This window comes from Mauremys reevesii, linkage group 13, assembly GCF_016161935.1.
Source record: "Mauremys reevesii isolate NIE-2019 linkage group 13, ASM1616193v1, whole genome shotgun sequence".
NCBI classification, from domain to species: Eukaryota; Metazoa; Chordata; order Testudines; family Geoemydidae; genus Mauremys; species Mauremys reevesii.
Window position 1 is genome coordinate 31,343,855 of NC_052635.1, and position 19,338 is coordinate 31,363,192.

General features: G+C 41.3%; 1 protein-coding gene across 3 annotated transcripts in view; it reads right to left on the reverse strand.

The window, feature by feature from the left end:
• The window catches only part of SLC13A3 (solute carrier family 13 member 3), a 40,588-nt gene that overhangs the window by 11,067 nt on the left and 10,183 nt on the right, over positions 1–19,338 (reverse strand). For all 3 annotated transcript variants that reach the window (XM_039499449.1, XM_039499448.1, XM_039499450.1), the window contains exons 2-8: positions 16,892–17,157; positions 16,258–16,421; positions 11,175–11,241; positions 10,216–10,401; positions 6,872–6,997; positions 2,533–2,628; positions 170–274 (exon numbers count right to left, since the gene is read on the reverse strand). In XM_039499449.1, coding sequence (XP_039355383.1) covers positions 170–274; positions 2,533–2,628; positions 6,872–6,997; positions 10,216–10,401; positions 11,175–11,241; positions 16,258–16,421; positions 16,892–17,157 — 1,010 coding nt within the window. The remainder of the gene's footprint in view (positions 1–169; positions 275–2,532; positions 2,629–6,871; positions 6,998–10,215; positions 10,402–11,174; positions 11,242–16,257; positions 16,422–16,891; positions 17,158–19,338) is intronic.

The following is a 19,338-nucleotide window of genomic DNA, read 5'->3' on the forward strand; positions in this document are numbered from 1 at the left end:
GAAACATAAACAATTAAAATGGTTCTAGAGAGATACATAAGGCTCAGCTCCATTTACTCCATGAAACCTGGACAACAGCATAAACAAGGACAATGGAAAACCCAGGGATCTCAAAAGCCCGGAAATACTATTGAAAAAATGTTACAATGGATTGAAAATAGAATCTTACCCAGGAGTGAATAAACTTGCCCAGCCTGGGATGAATTTTGGGTCCCGGGAGAACAGCAGGATTGCAAACAAGCAGAAGAGGAAGAGAACTGCCTGTTCTGCAAACCTAAGGTGTAAGGAGATGCAATTAAAATCTAGTCATGCTAATGAAGTGAACATGAGTTACCTTTCCTGGGTCACCTTTAACTGCTAATGATGATTTCACTACATTTCAAGCCTTAGCTCAGACAGGTGAAACTTCACCCATGACACATGGAGCAGAATGTAGACTGAGAGCAGAATGTAGACTGTATCCCCTACTGATGGTGTGAATAACTGAGAGCTGATGAGGGAGGGGATCTTCCAATTGCAGTAACATCTGCTATTGTTAATATTCCTAGTAAGGACCAGGGGGTAAAATCCTGACCTGAATGAAGTCGGTGACATAACTCCCATTGACTTCAGTGGAGCTAGGATTTGACCAAGACACATCCAAAATATTGCCTTAAAACCTCTCAAAGACACAAGGAAGGAGAGATACTTAAACCACTGAGAAGAAATCACTTGGGTTGAATTTAAGCTAATCAAATTTGTAGCACATGGCTTAATGGGCTTTCTCTGCTCCTAAAACTCAAAGTGGGACTTTGATTCTTACAATGACATTTTGCAGGCTGGTCCATAATGTACTGAAGGGGGAAAAAAAAACAATTTCTTTCATTTAGAGCACACAAGAATAATAATTAGAACGTTTGTTTGTGCTGTGCTACCTACATCAGTGAACCCTCGCAATATCTCTGAGTAAAGCTGGGCGATTATTACTTTTTTGGCAAACAGTAAATTCACTTTTAAAAATGCATTTTGGGGGATACTGAAACTATCAGAGAAATCAGGTCAAATTCAGCCAATACTTTTGGCAGAAAAAATGGATTATTTCCCCACCCAAAACAGACAAAATGGTTTGTTTTGACCATTTTGAAACAAAACATTGAGGACTTGTCTAGACCAAGAGTTAACGTGCAGCAAGCTGGTGTGGAAAACTACAGCACAGTAGCCTGCCACACAGGAACTATCCACGTGGACTCTGCTGCCACTCACTAAAAGTGCTGTAGTGTGCTTGCATCTACTCCCGCATCAAGGCAGTGTAGGTAAAACAGCACTAGAGAACCTTTAGTGCACTGCAGCAGGGTCGACACAGACAGTGCATCTATACCCCAGCTGGATTTGAATTTGGGGGTGGGGGTTGGTTCCAGCAAAAAAAAAAAAAAAACAAAGAAATTCAGCTTCAATTTGAAACAAACAGATCTTTTTTTGTTATATTGGCCAAACTGAAATGTCCGTTGTTCGCTCAGCTCTCTCTGTGAGTATGGAAACACTATTTTACAAATGGGGAAACTGAGATGCAGCAAAAGTAAGACCTGCATTTTCAGAAATATCCACTAACTTTGGTTGCCTAGAATTTTAGTGTCTAAATTGAAACAGATAGGGCCTGATATTCGATTTTCCTGCTGTACATCTTTTTCTGGCATCTTATTCTGTAAGTTTAAGCATCTCTGATGCCCTTCCACCCAGGGCCGTCTCCAGACCCCAGCACGCCAAGCGCGTGCTTGGGGCGGCATGCCGCGGGGGGCGCTCTGCCGGTCACCAGCATCCACCGGAGCCGAGATGCATCCGCAGGCATCCACCGGAGCCGTGGGACCAGCGCACCCTCCACAGGCACGCCTGCGGGAGATCCACCGGAGCCGCGGGACCGGCGACCGGCAGAGTGCCCCCCGCGGCGTGCCGCCCTGCTTGGGGCGGCGAAATCGCTAGAGCCGCCCCTGCTTCCACCCACTCTCCAATACGTAAAAGTTCCTCAGGATTTGTTCAACAAACTGTATTGAAATATCAATACAGATCTGGCTTAACCTAACCAAAGCCAGAAATAGCAGAGTTATGCCTGAAACGCCATCCTGGGAAGTCAAACGCATCTTGTTTTCTCTTCACATGACTGATTAATAGATCTCAGACAATAATTCACAAACAGCTTTCTATGAAGATTAAAAATTCACACTGTATTGGCTGGTTACATAAGTCACATGATATTGTTTCTGTTTCCTGATTAAAAGACTTACAGTGTGTAATTCAGACAGCATGAATTGTCATCTACAATTGAAAATTGGCATTTGTGGAATATTTGAGCTACATGTTTGTTATCTGCAATTATCTGCATTAGCAGAGATGGAGCAACTGAATGTTTGAGGAAAACAAACTCAAAATGGTCACAAATACTAACAAATGGAAATTCACTGACAAATTCTAACAAATATCCTCAGTTTCCCTCTCCAGAAATGTTGTTTCCAGCCCAGTTGATTTCTCTGTCATTTTTGTTCCCTTTTTGCGACTCACTTCATTGGCCCCAGTTTCTGATAATCCTCCTTTATGACTGCTCGGGCTCGGTCTTCTGCATCCATTCTTATTTCTGACTTTTTCTTTCTGCAGTGCCTACCAACACAGAAATCACAAACACCCCTCATTTTCACAGGTTCATATGGGAACTCAAACACTGATGTTCATGTTTACTATTCCTGCACACACCTATACAGGGCATGCACAGAGTGGCTGCAGGGGGGAGGGATAGCTCAGTGGTTTGAGCATTGGCCTGCTAAACCCAAAGTTGTGAGTTCAATCCTGAGGGGTCCATTTAGGGATCTGGGGCAAAAAAAAAAATAGTTGGGGATGGGTCCTACTTTGAGCATGGGGTTGGACTAGACAACCTCCTGAGATCCCTTCTAACCCTGATATTCTGAGAAGGCTTAGGAGGATAAATGGTACAGCATGGGCTAGTGATTTCAGAAAACCAGTATCGTATGGATCCATTTCATAATATAGTACATACTTTCAGTCTCTTAGATAGACTTCCCATCTCTCAGACAAGTTATATATAATGCCACAAATAATATTAATGACACCCTTACTCAAACTGAGTCATACCTTACCCAGCATATAGACCTGTAAACATCAGTGGGACTACTCATGTAGTAATATGGCACTCAATGTGAGTAAAGGTGGCAAAATCTAGCCATTAATGCATTGGACAGTGGATATTGTAGCTCAATATTCCCACCCTCTCATGACAAGACACAAATGTGCTTGCAGAATCTGTGAGCACATTCATTTATGTGCACAAACAGACATCAATGCACCCAATTGTCCATATGGCATGCCCAGATGTAGTGCGGCACAGGCAAAGAGATAAGCACTCAAGTTCTGAGCAGGCGCTTTTTGATGCCTGCCAGAAACGTGGCTCTAGTTACCAACAGAAAAGCTCTGGTGCTGCCTAGAAACCCTTGGGCTGAATTCTCCTGGGTTGAGTGTGTACATTTCATTAGTGCTCAGAATGGGGAGTAACCTGTGTTCCTTGAGGTAGAATAGACAGTTCCTGCTCAGGGCAGGTTTAATTGAGTGGTAAAAACAGAGGAAGCCACAGGAGCCTTATCTACACTAGGGCTCTCACTGGTGGTAATATTCCCTAGTGTAAACAAGGCCAATACTTATCCTACTTTGTGTTGCCTTTCTCCCCAGGATTATGCAAAGGAGACTTTGGCCACTGCACTAAAGAAGCTTATTGGTGGTAATCACAGCCTGTGTTCACAGAAACTGTTCAGAATGTAAATCAGAGTGAAGTTGTCAGATTTGCAGATTTCATCACTTTCAGCAGATGACTGCATCAGCCACTTGATTGAGAAGAGAGCAAGGTGGGAAATAAGGATCTCCCTTGCCCTCCCCCACCTTCTCAAATCATCAGCAACTTTCTGGGCAATCTCTAATTTATGCAAAGTACTCGCTGATGATAAACAAATATGTGAGGAATTTTTAACAACAGGCGCTGGCATTTTAATATGCTTCTCTTCATTAGCCAGGCTAAGCCTTCTAAACAGGGAACCCTAGACTCGTACACGGTCTGACTCTTAAACAGCACATGTGCATATGAATGATATATTCATCATCAGCTGCTTTGTGTCCCATCAGTGTCATGTGGTTAAAATACATTTCTAATACTTCCGGGGACATCAATTACATTTGAAAAGCCAGACTTACACCGTTAGATATCTGATTCTGTGATACTAAGACTGATTAATTCATTTGCTGTTTTCAATGGATGTCCAATGGTTAGATTCTTTATAAAGATGCATGTTTGACCATCCAAAAATTCCTAAGTCTCCAATAGATATTGGGGATATCCATAAATTACATAACACATTTATTGGTGATGTTAAAGACCCACCCACCCTTTGTAACACTAACACTGAAACAAACACACAAGATTAAGAACCCACCTACCCCCTAATGTATTATGTAATTTATGGACAGCCCCTTACACAGTACTCTGATTCTTTTAGTAGCTGCAGCTTTATCCAAGGACATCAAGACAACCCCTTGTTATCCAAAATGCTTTTGAGTAAATGCTTTTGCTGCACCTCCCTGAGTGATGGTACTAGGTCAACAGAAACATTCTTCTGGTGACCTATAAAAACTGCATCTACGCTGGAGATTTAAGTTCGCATAGCGGCAGCATTCAGGGGTTGGATTTTTCACACCCTTGCATGCCTAAATTTGAAGTGCAGACCAGGCCAAAATCTGGATTCTTTAATAGGCTTTAATTTCTGTTTGTGTTTCTTTAGCTTGATTTTTCTAGGCCCTGACCCTGCCAACACTTAAGATTTGTCTACACTAGAAAGTTTAATTGTACTGGTATAGTTAGTGCTGCAAAATAATCCTAGCGTTGACACAGTTGTAACTACATAAAAGTGTTTATACTGGTATAATTTACTCCAGTTCAGGGTGGGGTGTAAGGCATCTTTATACTGATATAACTACATCCGCACTAGGGTTTAGATCAGTATAACTACATTGGTTAAAAAAAAAAAAATCACACCCCCCTAACCAACATAGTTACATTGGTATAACTTTTTTAGTACAGAGAATCCTTAAATACATGACTTCAGTGGGATTACTTAAAGCCCTGGTTCATCAAGGCAATTCTTAACTCTTATTGAAATCAATTGGATTTAAACACAAAATCAAAATTAAGCACATGCTTAAGTGCATTGCTGAATCAGACGAACAAAGTTATGTACATGCTTTCATGTTTGAGGGATCAGGGATTTACACTGGTTATTTCCTATTGCATTGAAAAAGTTCCCTAGTAATTCTTGTTTTCTGTGTCACTGATATAATTATATATTTGGGTAATCCTAATGTGCAACTATTTTTTTTTCCTTTTCTTTTTTTCTCCTGACATTAAAAACCAATAAAACATTTTAAAAAAAATTTCAAAAGCATCTCTTAGAAATTGTATATGCTCTACGCAGGAAACAGAAATGTGTGTTCATTAATAACATGTGTGAAAATGGAAAGAAAAAAAGAGAGGCTTCAAAATGCTGCCAACTTCTCAACAATGCACCTGATTAAAGCAGATCAAGTGCAGCATGTAGTGGAAGTTGGAGAGGACATTGCAAGTACCCAGGTTAGGGGAAAGATTTACAATAAAACCATATTACAGATTAGTTGTAGATTAACACACTGAAAAAAAAAATCCCAGTGTTATGAAATCACTGATGTTTAATCTCTGTCACAAAGTAACCTCTCCAGGGGCCAAATTTTCAACCATAAAATGAAATCCTGACTCCACTGAATTCAATGGAAATTTTGCCATGGCCTTCAGTCGGGCCAGGATTTCACCCAGAGTCTCTAAAGACTTGCTTCTGCACTGAAATAAATGGGAGCTTTGCCACTAACTTCCATGGGAACAGAATCAGGCAGTAAATCTAAGCCTGCAAAACTCTATGTTCAACTGACTGCACATGCAAATCACTTTGTTGTGCATGTCAGTTGGATGGCCAACTACCTAAGTGTCAGATTTGTGCACACAAACACCCACATGCACCTCCAAACGACTATGTGCCCAACATTTGCAAGCTCAGATTGCAGGCTAGTTAAAGCTAGCTGTAAACTGAGACCCTTGGGTGAGATTTTCAAAAGTGTTTGGCATTGGCCTAAATGCTCCCATTAAAGTCAATGGTAAAACTCGCCTGGATTTCAATGGGAACAGAGTTAAGTCAATCTTAGCGCTTTTGAAAGTCCCATTTTTGGGGGTCAGATCCTGTATTAGGGTAAAATGTCATAGCTCCACTGATCTCAATTAAGCTCTTCTAATTTATATCACCTGACGATGTGGGCCTTCGAACCTTTGAAAAAGTAGAATTCATGAAAGGGGTTTTTTATTAGAGCTGGTTGGGTAATGGAAAGAAAAACATTCACAAAAATTTTGCTTTCAGTTTTTATCCAAAAATGTGCTTCATCAATCTTTTCTGACCAGGTCTACTCATGTGCCATATTTTTCACCCTTCACAATCTCTCCCATGAACTTTCTAAACAGAATATCAAATAATATTATAATTCTGAGCTCTGCGTTCATCACTTATAGGGCAATTTATCTCGTTATTCATCACACTGAATCTACTCAAATAGGAGCTTTTAGCTGAATATACATGACCTACGTCTAGCTTTGTATAGAACAAGTATTGACTGAGTTATTACAACATGTACAGATGAAATGTCTAAGGGCCTGATCCAAGAATCCCATTGATTTCACTGGGCTTTGGATCAGGACCAGATAAACTGCTTGCCTACAATGAAGTCACAACTAGATTAAAGTATACAAATAGATTAGATAGAAGAGTACCTTAGGTTAATTCCCCCGTACAGGAAACTGATCCATAGCCATCCCAGTAAAAGGAAAAGCAGCATTAAAGGAAATGCAAACACAAACCAGGATCCAAAGTTCACCACATCACACCCTGGAAAAAAACTTAGAAAATAGGGAAAGCTAATTAATCTGAGGAGTGAAACACCCCTTTCACATGAAATGAAGGGGAACAGACATCTGAAATCAAGATCAAAATGTCATGCAAACTTTCCAGCTGCACAGTTTTTAAAAAAGGTGATTATTTGTATATCAATAGTGCCAACCAGCACCAACTGAGATTGGGACCCTATTGTGCTAGGAGTTGTACGAGCATGTCATAAGAAACAGTCCCTGATTCAAAGAATTTAAATGGACAATTTGAAATGACATTTTGGAACAGACCTCTCTAGATTTGCTGGAATTCCCAAATAATAACACTCAATATTTAGCACTTTATAGAAATTAACTAATTAATCCTAATTCAAGGTGGAACCCACTTTAAGAGTGTCTGAACATGAACCTTACAGAAGACGTCTACCCACTTTCATCCATGTCTAAGAAGAACCTTCTATGTAGATCACTGCATGGTTGAGAAATAACTGCAAGTTTACAGTGACAACACTATATCTACTTTTCCAGATGGGGAGCCTCTTAGTGTTTAATAATAATCAAAGCACTTTACAAAGGACATCAGTATCATCTGTATCTGACAGATGGAGAAACTGAGGCACAAAGGACTTGTCCACGTTCACCCAGCACCAGAGTTAACTGAGTCCCAGTTTAATGGTCTAGCCGCTAGGCAACACTGCCATCCAGGACAGAAATAGTGTGTGCCTTGTTTTCCTTTTTCACCACATAATGGACAACTTATAAAGTTGCCCTGGTTCACCAAAACACTTAACCATCGGAAGTAGGTCTAAAGGGAAAAACAGTTCAAAAAAGCAGGCTGTTTTTCAAAGAGACATTATTAAGGGCACACAAGCAAAACTATCCCACTGCATAGGAAAGATAGGAAGTATGGCATGAGACCACCCTGGCTTACCCAGGAAATCTTCAATGATTCAAAACTCAAAAAAAAAAAAAAAAGAGTCCTACCAAAAGTAGAAACTTGGTCAAATTACAACACTATGAATATAAAAAAAAACCCAACACATGCATGTAGGGACAAAATTAGAAAGGCCAAGGCATAAATTAACTAGCTAGAGACATAATGGGTAACAAAAAAAGATTCTACAAATACATTAGAAGCAAGAGGAAGACCAAGGAGAGGGTGTGCTCATTACTCATTGACGGGGGGAAGACAATCACAGAAAATGTGGAAATAGCAGAAGTGCTAAATGCCCTTTTTGTCTGTTTTCACCCAAAAGGTTATTAGTGATCGGATGTCTAACATAGTGAACGTCAGTGAAAATGACATAGGATCTGGGGCTAAAATAGGGAAAGAACAAGTTAAAAATTACTAAGACAAGCTAGATGTCTTCAAGTCATTAAGGCCTGGTGAAATACATCCTAGAATATTCAAGGAGCTGACTGGGGAGATATCTGAGCCACTAGCGATTATCTTCAAAAACTCATAGAAGACAGGAGAGATTCCAGAGGACTGGAAGAGGGCAAATATAGTGCCAGTCTATAAAAAGGGGGATAAGGAGAATCTGGGAAATTACAGACCAGTCTGCCAGCTTGTCATATGGTTCAGTACACGGAAAGATAATGGAGCAAATAACCAAGCAACCAATTTGCAAACACCTAGAAGATGATGTCATAAGTAACAGTCAACGTGGATTTGTCAAGAACAAATCATGTCAAACCAATCTAATAGCTTTCTTTGACAGCATAACAAGCCTTGGGGATGGGGGGAAGGGGTAGACCTAGTATATCTAGAATTTAGCAGCAAGGCTTTTGATACTGTCTCGTATGACCTGCTCATAAACAAACTAGGGAAATATAGCCTAGATGGAGCTATTATAAGGTGGGTGCATAACTGCCTGGAAAACCTTTCCCAGAGAGTAGTTATCAATGGTTCACAGTCAAGCTGGAAGGGCACATCAAGTAGGGTCCTGCGGGGATTGGTTCTGGATCCAGTTCTGTTCACTAGCTTCATAAATTATTAAGATAATGGCATAGAGAGTACACTTATAAAGTTCGCAGACGATACCAAGTTGGAAGAGGTTGCAAGTGCTTTGGAGGATAGGACTGAAATCCAAAATGATCTGGACAAACTGGAGAAATGTTCTGAAATAAATAGGATGAAATTCAATAATGACAAATGCAAAGTACTCCACTTAGGAAGGAACAATCAGTTGCACACATACATAATGGGAAATGACTGCCTAGGAAGGAGTAAAGCAGAAAGAGACTTAGGGATCATAATGGATCACAGGCTAAATATGAGTCAACAATGTAACACTGTTGCCAAAAAAGCAAACATCATTCTGAGATGTATCAATGGGAGTGTTGTAAGCAGGACACAAGAAGCAACTCTTCCGCTGTAGTCTGCACTGATAAAGCCTCAATTGGAGTATTGTGTCTAGTTCTGGTTGCCACTTTCTGGAAAGATGTGAACAAATTGGAGAAAGTACAGAGGAGAGCAACAAAAATGATTAAAGGTCTAGAAAACATGACCTATGAGGAAAGATTGAAAAAACTGGGTTTGTTTAGTCTGGAAAAGAGAAGACTGAGAGGGGACATGATAACAGTTTTCAAGTACATAAAAGGTTGTTAAAAGGAGAAGAAAAATTCTTCTCCTTAACCTCTAAGGATAGGACAAGAAGCAATGGGCTTAAATTGTTGGAAGGGAGGTTTAGGTTGGACATTAGGAAAAACTTCCTAACTGTCAGGGTGGGTATGCACTGGAACAAATTGCCTATGGAGGTTATTAAGAACAGGTTCAACAAATACCAGTCAGGAATGATCTAGTTATTATATAGTCCTGCCTTGAATGCAGGAGACTGGATTAGATGACCTATTGAGGTGCCTTCCAGTCCTACACTTCTGTGATTCTAAGTGCTTGATTTCAAGCATATGGTTAAGTCCCAAAAACATATGAGAGTGTTTTTCAGAATCAGGACCTACAGCATTAGAGTGACAACCCACGTATTATAGCTAAGGCTGAAGGAGCCATTTCCTTTTGAATTCCTACTGTCACTTTCTTTTCCCAAAACTTGCTTTTGAGGGCAGGAACTTCACATACCTGGCCTCAGCCTAAAGGTGAATTTCCTATAGGAAACATGTGATGTCTTAATTTTGTAGAATTCCCTCTAATAGAACGAGCAGCTCAGCAGAGATTTCATAAACTGATTGTACTCCTAGGGATCTGGCTTCCTAAGAATTTCCTCCCATACCTCTTTAGCTGTCCTAGAAGGATGAGATTTGGTGCCGTTCCGGTCAGCGTTGCTGTACCTCCAATGCTGGCTGCATAAGGGATTGAAATGAGGAAACCTTTCCATATGTTTGCCCTGTATTCGTCCTCTTTCTTTAAATCCATGGGAACTTCAATGACAACTTCCTTCTCCTCCATCAGATCTTTGCTTTAAAACATTCCAAAAGAGACTCCATTGAAAGCCCTGGTTTAAATACAGGTGTAACCAATTCAGAACCTTGACAAAAGGAAAACTCTCAGCTTTTAGCAACAAGATTAGCAATATCCCAAGGGACGTCTATGCAGAATATTGCAACACATGGGGCCTGCTTGAAATCCTCATCATTCAGCTGATGATTGAGAACCACTCTGTACTGGACTGGTCCTGTGAAATGTTGAGCCCCTTGACTGCCCTCAATAGGAGTTGAAGGTGCTCACACCTCCCAGGAGCCACTCACCACCTTGTAAGATAAGGCTGTCAAAAAAAATTAACAAAAAGTCAATACTCTTCATGTTAAAATATGAAAAAGGCTTTGATGCTCTCAAGCTATGGAGTAGCAAGAAGAGTCTATTCCTGGGGAAGATATTTATTCTACATCATTTACATATCAAACCTGGACCATCAGAGAGATGTAAATCTTGGTGATTTAAACCTGCTGCCTGACACATTTAATGTTCTCAAAAAAGCAATGCAGACACTTCCCCAGCAGCAGACACCTCCAATCACATTTTCAAAGTGGCCTGAAAATTTGGCCCTGTGCTGTCTTGTTGAACATATTGGAGAGGGGTTTCTCTGGTCAGGCTGTTGGTAGTCGGGAAATAGAGTAACAGGTGGAATCAAAAGAGTTTCATTGATTGAATTTCTCTCTCCTAAGGCTGTTTCTATCTGAGGGGATAATTTCCTCACTCAACTCTCCAATACAAACTTTATAGTTAACTTACTCCTCAGTACTTGCCAGAAACTGCAGCTCAGTTGATACAGTGTAAAGTTTATTCTGCTGTAAAGAGGCTGAAAAAGAAAGATTAGGACTTTAAAACAGTTTAAAGCATCTAGAAAAACTCTCCCTGACCCAAACAATGGAATGGAAAGGGCTGCCGTTTTCAAAGAGGAAAATTCACTCCACACACAGAGAGTTCTATGCTGATAAAGCTCAAGGAGGCAGAAGAAGTAAAATCCATTCCTGTTGATCTGAGGCTAGGGCACAGGCGGCAATACAGCCCACTCCCCACAGCCACCACTATGCTCTGTAGGACGCCATGTATAACATCGTTCCAAAGATCTCTGGCAGCCTGCGCTCCTTCACCTTGACAAACTCAGCTCCTCCTGTGCGACCAGGACAGGCTACATCTGACCCGGGGAGGGAGGCGGGGGGAGGGGGTAGGTTATGTCTCTAGTGACATGGATATTCTAATGCAGACTGTATTTCCAGTTTGTAATTTAACCTCTCGGGTATTTGGTGTTTATTTTTTTATAAACTATGGTTCATTTTTAGGACTCAAAATAATTTTATCAGAATTTTAAAAAATTGTTTGGCCTTGAATTACATCAAGATTGTCCCTGTCCCAAAATCACTTGCCCCCAAAGGATGAGCTCTGAGAGGGTGAAATTTCAGCCCCATGCACCACTTCGCTCCCACCTCCAATCCCATTTTGAAGGCTAGAGTAGGACATAGTGGTGATTAGGCCCTATCCCAGGCCATCTTCACATGGGTCAATTTCACCCAGAGAGCACAGGCAATTTTTAGAGCCCATCAGCCCTCTGAAAGCCACACATTCCCAAGGCTGAACACTCTCAAAGGCCAACCCCGGGGCATAAGGCCTAGGAGAGCATGGGGGAACTTTGGATGTGACTAGCCACTTCTGCATGCAGTTCTCAGTGAGATGGCACATTTGAGCAATACATTTTTATAAAACCCCGTTCCCCAGATTTTTACCTTGGTCTCAGGGAGATAGTGAATTTTATTAGATTTAAGCCAGAAGCACAGTCCTTTATTATATTTGATGTTTGCTATTGTTGCTGAACATTGCTACCCTTGCCATGTTGTTGTAGATTTTAGGATTCCAGAGGCCTACGATTAGGGTTACTAACAATCAAAATGCCCTGCTGATCATCATGGGCATGGACTCAGTGCTGTTTTTCCCCCCAGCTTTCCCTGCACATACTTCATCCACAAACATTGCCTGCTCTTACCTTCAAGAAAATGTGGTGAACTATGGGGAGAGGACACAATGGTCAAAGTCTTTGGACCTGTTTACTCATACACTGAAGAGCTCAAACTCAGTGAAGCAGGGAACTTTGCAGTGTCAGCTTTTACACATTGCTAATTTATGGAATCAGAGTTAATTCTCTTGGAGAGCTGAGCTTTGATTCCAAGGAAGCTATAATAAAGGGATGTAATTGGAAGGAAGAAAATTAACCCATTGGTGACTGTGGACTTTCTCTCTATGGGTAAATGTCAACTCTTGAATAGAGGGCCAAACCAAAGCCTATGCACCATTTAAATCCCACTTAAGCCTTGTGCTGGCCTTTTGAATTAGCGTGTAAGTTTCATTTTGTCTATTTTAGATGCTCTCAATGTCTTTCATACTGGGCCCAAACCCCCTCCCATATAGCAATAAGGGAAGGATCCACCCCTTGACAGCTGTTCACAGGCCTCCTGGGGCATTGCACTCCCAAGGCTGAGAACCCCTTTTGTTTGTTTTTTTTAAATAGAGAGTGTGTGTGTGTGTGTGTGTGTGTGAGTGAGAGAGAGAGAGAGAGAGACAGACTGCATAATGGCCACATTCCCAGTGATTGATGAAGTCCTGAGTTATGCAGGTTATCCCAAACATGTGCCAATAAACCCCTCATCCAGGGCTGTACTATCACACAATCTGTACAGGCTACACACTTTACAGAAAGACTGCTCTAGATAAAATTTAGCTTTAACACTATTGTGCTCTTATTAGACTCCCTTGGCCAGTAAAGACAAGGTGACTTAATAACAGGAACCCAGGCATGGTGTAAGAAGATCATCACTATGAACTTTGAGAGGTTTCTAAAATATATTGAAAAAGTAATTTTTCCAACCCTAAAAATGTAACATTCTGAGGGCTGGTATCTCGCAGTCTGCCAGGGGGATAACAAAAGGAAAGGCGGAGCTATGAATTTGTAACTTTCTAATGATATGATGCTTCCGTTCCAAGCCTTGTTGGGCTGCAGGACAGGCCCCATGTGATTCTGGAGAAGAAAATCTACATTCTAGAGGAAACATTTTTAAATAGCTGTTTAAAGCTGCTCAGAGGAACGAAATGTTGGCAGAGATGGATTAGCGGGCAGAGAGGTGAGGCGGTCAAAGGTGCAGGATACATTTGTTATCACATGGCTCTGCAGCTGATCATGTGCATGTCACGGGGTATATATTTGGAAGTGTTAAAATATAATCAAATTAATTAACGTTGTGCCTAAGGAATTTACAGCCAGCCTCAAAAGGGAAAATTTTGCACATCATCAGATGTCATTCTTAAAAGCAACTCAAAATGGAACCCATTTTGCAATATTCTTGCTCATCTAATTTTTTGAAATGTATCTGATTATACCTTGGAAGTCTAAAATGAGTGTAGCTCTTTGCGAAGGTAGCGTGTAATTGTTCGTTTCATGCAAGCTGTGCAAAAGTTGGGCAACAAAACCTAAGCCTAGTCCTGGGGTCAAGCCAAGTTTCAATAACAGATAAACCCTTAAGGAAAAACCTGGTTCACAGTTCTCATCATCTTTCTAGACACAAACCAAATTCATTGTTTTTGACTGAGAAATTGCTTCAAGATTTGGTGTTCATTCAAGAAATTCAGCTTGCATTGTCCAGATCACAGATGAAGCTCCCATTCTATTTTCTAAATACAATGAGGATGAAAGAAAAGGCCAAATCTGTCTTGGCATTCGTATTAGAGCCAAATTCGGCTCCACTGTTACTGTTTTCTACCTTTCTCCCAGACAAAGAGATACTAGGATATCTGCATTTTGACACCCTATATTTCAGTTGTGAATTTTTCTTTCACTTCTGCTTACTATACTGGCAAGTCTTAACTTCCAAATAAATAACAACAACAACAACGATGCAGCTAACGTATCTGCAAACCATCACTCGGTTGATTCTGTGTATGTTATAGCCCTTGTCTGTCTTACTTGTTTACATTATAAGTTCCTTGGGACAGGGACAGTATGTACAGTACCAGCACAATGGGCTACCATAGGTCTCCAGTATTAACTGTTTCTTAGGCACTGCCATAATAAACATTACAAATAAATAATCAAATCAGCTCAAAGGACATGGTTAAAGAAAGTTAAAGATCAAACTCACTACATGCTCTAATTACAGACAGACTATCAGGGTTGGAAGGGACCTCAGGAGATCATCTAGTCCAACCCCCTGCTCAAAGCAGGACTAATCCCCAGACAGATTTTTACCCCAGTTCCCTAAATAGCCCCCTTATGGATTATACATGCAACCCTGGGTTTAGCAAGCCAATGCTCAGACCACTGAGCTATCCCTCCCCCTGAAAGAGCACAAAAAAGAGTGGCCATTTGTAATAGACTAAAAATGTGCATGGTTAAAATTCATAGAGTAAAAGCAACAAAATGGCTTGGATCAAAAATATCTCATGATTGCCATACACGGATTGTGAATTACAACTCTGAAAGAACATGCATATGCTTGAATTCAGTGTTCTACATCTCAGGAATCAGCAGCCACCAAAAAGCCATTACTCAGTAAGGGCTACTTCTGTTTCCGCAGTTCACAAAGGCAATTAGGAGAAGAGAGAGAAGCTACTACTACCCTAACCATCATTAATAGCTTCAGCGGGGACTTCATTTCTATTTTGCTGTTTTTCATCAGTCTCCCAAAAGAAAAAAACCTCCCTGGAAATTATTTTGTGAACAATCAAACTACTGGGGAAGATTTTTTCCCCCCAATTACTAAGCTCCCTGATTGAACCTTGTGCAATAGCTGTTTATTAATAATCCTTAGCATTTCTGTAGCACTAGTCCTGAGGATATCTCAAAGGTTTATAAGCCTCATTTAACTCTCTAACCCCTCGTTGTTATCTCCATTTTACAGTTGGGAAAAGAGAGGGACAGAGAGGAGAAATGACTTTTCCAAGATCACACAGCAAATCAGTGACAGGAAATCCTGACTCCAATCCCTTGCTCTAATCACTCCCACACTGGAAAAGGGTGTGTGCTGTAAAGGCTTGATCCTAAACCCATGGTAGACAATGGCATAGCTCTCATTGACTTTAATGGTGCAGGATCAGGGCCTTAAAAGCCAGTGAATGTGTTACCCAGAGCCCACAGATAGGGCCACTAACTGTGCAAAAAGTTATTGTTTAAAAGAGGTATTGGCTGTCTCTCTGCCTGTCTAGGTATCGATATGAGTCTCATCACCATTGCATCTGGGTGCCTTCATGGGCTTGGTGTTTTATTTGCACCGTTACTTTGTTTATCAGAGCTCTGTGGGTATGTATCACCCACCCTTTCCCTTTTTGCCCCAGGACCCATTTGCAAATCAAATGCTCCACCTCACCAGGTTTGTCTGGTGAAATGTCTTATTCAATAGCTCATGGCTCCCAACGGGTATTGAGGCTCATAGGAATCTATTCTGATTTGCATGACAGGAGGAGAACCATGATTTGAGGCCTTCAATAACTCAGACATAGGTTAGGGTTTGTTACAGGAGTGGGTGGGTGAGATTCTGTGGCCTGCATTGTGCAGGAGGTCAGACTAGATGATCATAATGGTCCCTTCTGACCTTAAAATCTATGAGTCTATGAGGAGGAGCCAAGGGAAGTGATGAGAGAGGGTAACAGTCCAATGCCCTTTTACCTCCATAATGAAACATTCTATTAAAAAGGGCATTCCAATACATATTCAACTTCAGCTAACAGGCTTGCTTTTGTCCCCATTGAAGTCAATGGAAATTTAGTCACGGAGCTCACTGGGAACAGGACTGTCCCCAGCTTGTGCAATCTATTGCGCTATGTGAGCTACCTTGATTTTCTTCATTTTCTCTGTTGAGATCTTTAGACGCTTCTCTCTCTCCAAAGAGGCTCTTCAGAATCGCATTTGCAATTGGAAGCATCATAGCAGTGGAGGCTGTATTGCTTAACCACATGGACAGGAAAGAAGTTGTCAACATCATTCCTAAGATCAGCCTGAAAGGCAGAAAAATTAAGTTTAACAACCTGTGTTTTGCAAGGTCAGTTTTAGATTCCAGCAGAGAAAATCCCATGCCACAGTCTCATAAAATGAACAGGAACAAAGCTGGCTGTGGTTATCCTATAATATGCCAGAGCATGTATAACTGGGATAAGTGCTAATATGACAAGGCTGAAGTAGTTGCATTTCTCCTCTGCTACATTATAAGCCAACAAAGGAATGAAAACAACCTGAGCTTAATGAAATCAGCAAGCACTGAAAAAGGAGAGTGAGTGAGTGAGTGAGTGTGTGGATGTGTGTGGGGAGAGAGTAGAGGCGTGTGCAATGCTCTTACTAGTGTGCACAATTGACCATTTGTAGCACTGTTTTCTTGGCCAATCTGCAGCTCAGCTCACATGTTGAAATCACCAGAGTTTGAGCCTGGGGAATTAAGGCACAAAGCAAACACCATTGGTCTGTAGGTTACCTTGCAGGCTGGACTCCCACAAGCGTGAGGACCTTCAGGGCAATCCGGCGGTGCAGGTTCCACTCTTCGATGGCCGATGCCATGATTAAACCACTGAGAAAGAGGAAGTTGGTGTCTAAAAAATACTGTGGGCAAACTTTGTTCGAAGGGAGAATCCCCAGAAATGGAAACAAGGTGATTGGCAGCAGAGCAGTCACAGCCAGAGGCAGGGCTTCTGTGCACCAGTACACGGCCATCACGAGGATCACATAGAGGCATTTTCCCTCCTGAGGAGGCAAAAGGAAATGGAGAGAGAGAATCTGACGGCTCTGGAGTTACAAACAAGCCTTTACACATTGGTACACTTACCACGGACAAGTAAAATACACCCACTTACCACCAGTGTGCACAGGTAGAGAGAGCATCGGAGGGGCTCACCCCTCATCTATGTAGAATTTTCCCCAGATCATTCCATTGGGGCAGGATTAAAATCATAGAAATGCAGGGCTGGAAGGGACCTCAAAATGTCATCTAATCCAGGGCTGAGTATACCTAAAACATCCCTGACACGTGCTTCTTCAACCTGTTCTGAAAACCTTCAGTAACAGGGATTCCACAACCACCCTTGGAAGTCTAGTCCAGTAGGTCACTATCCTTATAGTTAGAAAGTTTTTCCTAATATCTAACCTAAATCTCCCTTGCTGCAGATTAAGCCCATTACTTCCTGTCCTACCTTCCAGTAGAGAACAATTGATCACCATCCTCATTATAACAGCCATTAACATATTTGAAGTCTTATCAGGTCCACCTCAGTCTTCTGTTCTCAAGACTAAGCAAGCCCAGTTTTTTTTAATCTTTCCTCATAGATCAGGTTTTCTAAACCTTTTATCATTTTTGTTGCTCTTCTCTGGACTCTGTCCAAATTGTCTAGATCTTTCTTAAAATGCAGCACCCAAAAATGGACACAGTACTCCAGCTGAGGCCTCACCAATGCCAAGCAGAGCGAAACAATTACCTCCTTTGCCTGACATACATTTCTAAACATACATGACAGAATATTCGCCCTTTTCACAACTGCATCACATTGTTGGCTCATGTTCAATTTGTGATCCACTGTAACCCCCAAATCCTTTTCTAAAGTACTACTACCTAGCCAGCTATTTCCCATTTTGTAGTCGTGCTTTGATTTTTCTTCCCAAGTATACTTTGCTCATCTTTACTGAATTTCATCTTGTAGATTTCAGACCAATTCTCCAATTTATCAAGGTAATTTTGAATTCTAATTCTGTCCTCCAAAAGTGTGCAACCCCTCCCAGTTTGGTGTCATCTGCAAATTTTATAAGCATGCTCTCCACTTCATTATCCAAGTCATTAATGAAACTATTGAACAATACTTGATCCAGCACTGACCCTTGCGTGACTCCACTAGATACATCCTCCAAGTGTGATAGTGAATCCTTGACACCTGCTTTTTGAGTATGGTCTTTCAACAATTTGTGCACACACCTTATAGTAATTTCATCTAGATCACATTCCCCTAGTTTCCCTTCTGTGGAATGAAGAGAGGGTTCGGGACCTAGAACCTAAGGAAACCTTAATATCCATGTACATCTCAGGGACTTTGCCATAGGCATTGGGTTATGTGTATGGAGGCTCTGTGCCTCCACATGAGGGGTGGGTACATCTCCCTTGTTATGGAGAAGAGAGTCAACTGCCTTCATGCACTGATTCTTCTCTCCCATCCCCTATGCCTACGGATCTGCACAGGGATGGGAGCAGGAGGAGCAAAACCTGGCTGGACTGGGAAGGGAAATGTGCATTGATCCTTCCGGACACCAGCAACAATAAATTCTCCAGCGACTGCATTAACTTTTGCACTGAGACCCCTCTATACCCTTGAGGGTGATTAGGGGGGAGAGCTAGCAATAAAGGAAACAGAGAAATAATCCACTTGACTAATTATGTTGTTAATCTTCTGTCTACAATGCTGCTCAAATGAGATGAGAGTTGCTAACACTCTGGGTTTTCCAACAGAGTTTACAGACTGTAATGCAAATATTTTTTTGCCCTCAGTCCAAGTTCCAGAAACTTCGCAAGGTCAAATGACCTTATTGCCCAATCCTCTTCAGCTTCCAGAAAGGAAAGTTTCACCAAAATGAATTTCAACTCGGGTGTCATGTTCTGTCTCTTATTGTATCAGTGATTTAAACCGTTTGTCAACCTCCCAATGCAAGAGCGCCATCAACGAAGCTCTCAACTGATCTGGTTAGATAAAAGCACAAGTCAGAGGGCTAGTTGTAAAGACGAGTTTTTATTTTCCGAAAAGAACACTGACAATTTCTACATATTAATTAAGCAATCCAACGCAACAGGCTACACCTTGTAGTCTAATAATTCACTTGCAGTGCAGGATCAAAAGCCAAGGTTTACAGACACAACCAGGCGTGAAGAATTGTACCATGATTCTG